At 42.3% G+C, this 6,559-nt stretch overlaps 1 protein-coding gene across 1 annotated transcript in view; it reads left to right on the forward strand.

The window, feature by feature from the left end:
- Positions 1-5,900, forward strand: part of FRAS1 (Fraser extracellular matrix complex subunit 1) — a gene marked incomplete at both ends in the record, with an annotated part of 156,298 nt that extends 150,398 nt beyond the window's left edge. Inside the window, 2 exons of the mRNA XM_015827704.1 lie at positions 3,409-3,565; positions 5,700-5,900. Of these exons, the coding sequence (XP_015683190.1) occupies positions 3,409-3,565; positions 5,700-5,900 (358 nt within the window). The remainder of the gene's footprint in view (positions 1-3,408; positions 3,566-5,699) is intronic.
- Positions 5,901-6,559: the final 659 nt, after the last annotated feature.

The raw sequence follows: 6,559 nt of genomic DNA on the forward strand, positions 1-6,559 counted from the left end.
TGGTGACTGGTCCAAAGTCAGCTTTCATGCCAAAAGTTCGATTAGAATTCATAGTATCCTGGTTTCTAGCCTGTTGCCTTCACCACTAGACCAAACTGTCTGTTCTGTTAAAGATTTTGGTCACTGTATCACTGAGCTTTGGCCCAGCCCTGGTCTAAGAAGAAATTGGTTCACTTGATCGCGGTTAAATAATACTTCTGTTTAACACCTCCTTGGAAGTTGCTGCTAGTCAAATCTCTAACTCTTATTCCCCTCCTAAAATGATCGTTCCTTGACACGCATGTTTTGTTTGGTTTCTTGTGAGTTAATTTCCTCCAGGAGTACAGCATAATATATATTTTGCACTCCTTTCTCCTATTTTTCCCATCCACCACAACTATTCTGTGGGGTCGGATGGCCGTTGAGCGAAGGATGAAAAGTCCTAGTTGAGGAAAATCCTGGTGGATCTCTCTGCTTCCTTTTCATCACCTTTCCATTACTTTTCCATCTTGGGCCTGTGATCATTTAACAGCAGAATAACATAATTTAATGCAGTTAAAATGGGCCCTCAATGAATACTAAGTTCAGGCATGATTAATCTGATCTCCTCTTTCAATTACAGCTGAATGGCTAAATTAAAGGCAAAGCTAAGAGTCTGTACTTCTGCTACTAATTAAAAGGGATGATCCAGCTAGTTTTGGCAAAGTGGTTCCTTTCTGGTGCTGCCAGCATCCGATGGGACATAAGATAAGGCTCCTTCACGGTCTCATCCATTTTCTAAAATCCCCTGCCTAAAGGAAGCCATTGTCAAGCGCCGGGGAAATCCGGAGACTCAGGCAGTTCAAATGAGTATAAAGATTTATTGCAAGTTTAACCGCTCTACAAGAATCCGAACTACTAATAGTCAAGGGAAATTAAAAATAGAAAGGAATTCAAGGTGGGCTGGACTTCGATCTCTTGTGGGCATGCAGGGATTCGTAACTGATGACGCATTTGATTCCTCCCTCGCGCTCAGCCAGGTCATCTCCTACTGCCGTTTCCAGCCTTTAGTACAGTGGTGGTGAACCTGTGGCACGGGTGCCAGAGGCGGCACTCAGAGCCCTCTCTGTGGGCACATGCGCCGTCACCCAGTCCTAGGCCTTCAGCTGGGTTTTATAAAACCTTTTTGCTTTAGGCCTCCGCCACCGTGTGCAAAAAAAAAAGGTTCAATCAATCAGTCAATTTCAACTTCTCGCAGGAAAAAAAAAGATCTTGCAAAGTTGGAATTGATTGATTGAACATTTTAGTCCCACCCAGTTTGCCGTTACCACCGCAGCCACGCCCACCCATTGGGCCACACCCACCCGGCACCCGACGATGCATAAGTGGGTTTTGGGTTGCAGTTTGGGCACTCAGTCTCTAAAAGGTTCACCATCACTGCTTTAGCAGCTTTCACTACTCTGAGACGTCAACTGAATAATTGCTTCTCATAGCCTTGGTTTGAAATAATTTCTTTCAGTGACACCTGTCATTTTATTTCTTAGCCATTATTCCCGATTTGTCTTTTATTACCGGTAGTCCTTGGCTTACAACTATTTGTTTAGTCATCGTTCGAAGTTATAAAAGCACTGGGGGAAAAAAAAGAGTGTCAGAGCATGCACAGTCTTATTGTGCTGAGGTAACCAGGAGTAAATACAGTAAACAGTGGTTTGTATTAAATGGTGGTTTATATTACACTATCTACAATATACACTAGAAACTAAATACATACACGTGGTCATACAGCAAACTCCAATATACAGCAATTACAGCAGGAAACAGACAAAAGAGGAAAAACTCCAGCAAGGCCTTCCCTTTTATACTCAAGATAATAATAATAATAATAGTAGTAATAATAATAATAATAATAACAACAACAACAACAACAATGATAATAATAACCCCCTGCTCAGGCAGGAAACCCTATACCATTTCAGACAAATGGCTGTCCAGTCTCTTCTTAAAAACTTCCAGTGTTGGAGCATTCACCGCTTCTGGAGGCAGGTTGTTCCACTGGTTAATTGTTCTCACTGTCAGGAAGTTTCTCCTTAGTTCCAGGTTGCTTCTCTCCTTGATTAGTTTCCATCTGTTGTTTCTTGTCCTGCCTTCAGGCGCTTTGGAAAATAGCTTGACTCCCTCTTCTTTGGGGCAGCCCCTGAGATATTGGAACACCGCTATCCTGTCCCCCCTCGTCCTTCTCTTCATTAAACTAGACATACCCAATTCCAGCAACCGTTTCTTATATGTTTTAGCCTCCAGACCTCTAATCATCTTTGTTGCTCTTCTCTGTACTCTTTCTAGAGTCACAACATCTTTTTTACATCGTGGTGACCAAAACTGGAAGTAGTATTCCGAGTGTGGCCTTACCAAGGCATTGTAAAGTGGTATCTTAAAGGAATACAGACTCCTGCTGAGTCATTCTTAACATTGCATCATTCATCTCACATTATACAAGCTGGTTAGCTTCTAAATCATTACCTTGACAAAGAGGTATGACCATTTTTCACAGTTATGACCGTTGCAGCATCCCCATGGTCACATGATCAAAAATTCGACCCGCTTGGCAACCGGCATGTATTATGACAGTTGCGCTGTCCTGGGGGTCATGTGATCCCCTTTTACGACCTTCCCATCAGCTTCTGACAAGCCAAGTCAATGGGGGAAGCCAGATTCACTTAACAGCCACAGGATTCTCTTAACAACTGCAATGACTCATTGAATAGCTGTAGCAAAAAGGTCGTAAAATGGGGCGCCACTTAACAACTGTGCTGGTTAGCAAATTTGGGGGTCAATTGTGGTCGTGAGCTGTAGTCTTATTGTGAGATGCCTTGAAATTTAATTAGATGTACAGGTAGTCCTCAACTTACACCAGTTCATTTAGTGACCGAAGTTACAGCGTCATTGAAAAAGTTGACAGATGACCATTTTTCACAATTACGATCTTTGCAGCATCCCCATGGTCATGTGGTTTATATTCAGATGCTTGACAACTGACTCATATTTATGACGGTTGCAGTGTCCCGGGGTCGCGTGATCTCCTTTTGCGACCGTCTGACAAGCAAAGTCAGTGGGGAAACCAGATTCACTTAACAACGGTGTGACTAATTTAACAACTGCAGTGATTCAGTTAACCTGTGTGACAAGAAAAGTCTTAACTTAACAATTTTCTCACTTTTAACAACATAACGTTTGGGCTCAGTTGTGGTTGTAAATTGAGGACTACCTGTATAAGATATCTATGGAGATTCTCAGTCATCCAGGTCATGGTTGTCCCAAAGGTGCTTTTTTCACAAAAGTCCAGTTGCCTCATGAAAAAAGCACCTTTGAGACTATCTGTATAAGACTTGCTTCATAAATGAATGAATTATGTGGATTGCTTCCCAATCCTTACTGTAATATCTTTGACTTTAGGTAAAGAACTGCACTATCATTATTAAGGATGACTCTGCCTTTGAACCGGAGGAGAGATTCCGGATATATCTGAGTGAACCCCAAGGAAACCACTGGAGTGGGGCTACTGTTGGGAAAAGCAACATGGCTTCTGTAGTTATTTCCAACGATGAAGATGGTAAGAAGGATGGGCTCGCATTTAAATATGCATTCATCTGAGTTTTATTACAATTGCTTGATTATTAGTTGTCTTCTGCACATCCAGATCCGGTACTTATTTTAAAGCTTAACATAATATTCACTTTTAACATTTATCTTTTAAAATTTCATCTTTCTCATGCGCCTCTATTAGAGTCTTGCGTGTATTCTCTTGTGGATTTGCGGGTTTGCAAGCACCCAGGAGCAATGTTTTCTAACTCAAATTACTTAGGCTTTTGAACAATGCTTCTTTCCCAATTGTGTGGACCAGCTTTTTGACCCAGGTAATCAGCTAGTAAACTGTGGTCTTTAACATAGGAGTTGAAGATCGGTAATAGGACAAGAAGCAACGGATGGGAACGGATCAAGGAGAGAAGCAACCTAGAACTAAGGAGAAATTTCCTGACAGTTAGAACAATTAACCAGTGGAACAACCTGCCTCCAGAAGTTGTGAATGCTCCAACACTGGAAGTTTTTAAGAAGAGATTGGACAACCATTTGTCTGAAATGGTATAGGGTTCCCTGCTTGAGCAGTGGGTTGGACTAAATGACCTCCAAGTCTTTTTGTGCTGTTTATTCTACTGGGTCAGTTGCCATAATTGCATAATTGACCTCCACTACAGCAGTAAAATTAACTAAGAAAAGATATGTTTGGTTTTAGGAGGCACAGTCAGCTGGCTACAGGATGTGCCTTGAAGTAACCTTTTTCCCTTTGAATCCCAAGTCCTATATCCACCTTTTCTGTTCTGGTAATGCACAGGAAGATGAGCTGAAAAACACAGAGATGGTGTTCAACAAACATACTGGTTGCTTAACAATCACATGACTACAGGAGTCCTCAACTTATCACCATATCTGAGCCTGGAATGACAGTTGTAAGTCATGCTGGTCATTAAGAGGGTCTTGCCACATGACTGCATGTGATTTTATGATGTTTTTTATGGTTGTTAAACAAGTACTGCAGTCATTAAACAAATCTATTGTCCATAAGGGGGTTTTGTTTTTTGTTTTTTGGTTGGAAACCAGAAATAAATACCAGTTTCTAGCAAAAACAAAAAAAATTAAAAAAAATCCCACAAATCACAGTTGTGATGATGAGATGCAGCAAATGACTGTAAATGTGGACGGGTTGCCGAATGCCCAAAATATGAACATGTGACCATAGGGGGTGTGGCCATTGGAACTTTGAACCCACCTTTTAAATAGCTTGGAGGAGTCTGTTGTAACTTTGAATGATCGTTAAGTGACCAATCATAAGATGAGGACTATCTCTATGTGATATTGAAAATATAGACATCTGTTTATGTCCAGTTATGCCCAATACCTGTGGTTGCCTTATCCTTTGTCTAATTGCCTTTTGAAGTCATCACGACCTCTTACCGAATCACATTCCGCAGCTGAATGGATTGTTGTTACGTTACATGAAGAACAACCTTTTTTCTCCTATTCCGAACCTTGGGCACTCCGTGCAATTGCTCAGCTAACTTTCTCCAAACCTGCATTAATCTTTGTCATGTCTGTGCTTAACTGTTTTATTTTTAAAACATCTCCACTAATCTTGGCCCTGGAGCCACTTCGAGTACCCCCCCCCCAAAAAAAGTAATAATCAGGAAAAGGATCAGTCAATAAACTTGTCCTTACTTGGCAGAGTCTGTTAAATTTTAGTAAAGAGTCTTTAAAATGTTTCTGCTGAAGCAAGTGGTCTCCAAAGTTTAGGATAGGGCTTCGTTTCCTGGCATTAATAATTGGCACTCAAAAAAGAAATAAATCTGAGCGATTACAGACAGCTTGGTCCGCAAGATGAGTTAAAACAGCGCTCTCCAACCTTTCCAGCTTTGCGGATCAGCAGCGATGGGGGGGGGGAGAGGGAATGGTTCCGCACACACAGCAGTTGAGTGTGCAACTGCATGCAGCTCCATTTGTGCAAGTGTCATGCTTGTACACCCACCTTCGCGCAAGTGGAGCTGTGTGTAGTTGTGCAGCCCAGTTCCAAACTGGCTACAGCCCGGTACTGGGTCACAACCCAGGGGTTGGGGACCCCTGTGTTAAAATGTTCTTCATGTCTGAAAACTGATCCAGGTCTTTTTTTTCTTCGGCTTCCTCCATAATTCCAGCTCCCACCATTGAGTTTGAAGAAATTGGGTACCAGGTCCGTGAACCCCCTGGACCGGAAGGTGTTGGCTTCTTAAACGTTAAGGTGATCCGGACAGGAGATCAAAATAGGACCTCGAAAGTTCGCTGCAGCACCCGGGACGGTTCGGCTCAGTCTGGAATTGATTATTACCCAAAGAGTCGAGTCCTCAAGTTTAACCCTGGTAAAAAAACAAAAAAAAAAGGATTTATAATACAGGAAGTCCTCAACTTGCAACCACAATGGGCCCCAACATTTCTGTTGCTCAGCGATTCGGGTGTGTTAAATGCGCTCTGCCTCATTTTGCAACCTTTTTGCCGTGTTACTAAGCGAATCGCTGCGGTTGTTAAATGAATCTGGCTTCCCCCGTTGAGTTTGCGTGCCGGAAGCCGGCTGGGAAGTTCGCAAACGGGAATCACATGAACCTGGGACTTTGCAACCGTCATAAATACATGACAGTTGCCAAGCGTCCGAATTTTGATCACGTGAACATGGCGCAGGCTGCAACGGTCACAAATGTGAAAAATGGTCATAAAGTCACTTTTTTCAGTGCTGTTGTAACATTGAACAGTCCCTAAATGAATGGTTGTAAGTTCGAGGACTACCTGTAAAGGAGACACTTTTCAGGCACAAAGGAGTTGGTTTGCTTGTTGTGTTTATTGTGTGTGCCCCCTGGTGGATCTGTAGATGCAACAAGCAAGCGCCTAAGTCCAGAAAGAGAATTAAAAATCCTTTTGCCCTTTAAGCAAAGGCACAAAGATTTAGCTGATTGCTTTGTGCCAATACGTGAAGCTAATCCTTCTCCGTGCCTCTTAAGACCTTAGCAATCTTGCAGCTTCTACT

Source organism: Protobothrops mucrosquamatus, unplaced genomic scaffold, assembly GCF_001527695.2.
Source record: "Protobothrops mucrosquamatus isolate PMUCROS unplaced genomic scaffold, P.Mucros_1.0 scaffold3891, whole genome shotgun sequence".
Lineage (NCBI taxonomy): Eukaryota > Metazoa > Chordata > Lepidosauria > Squamata > Viperidae > Protobothrops > Protobothrops mucrosquamatus.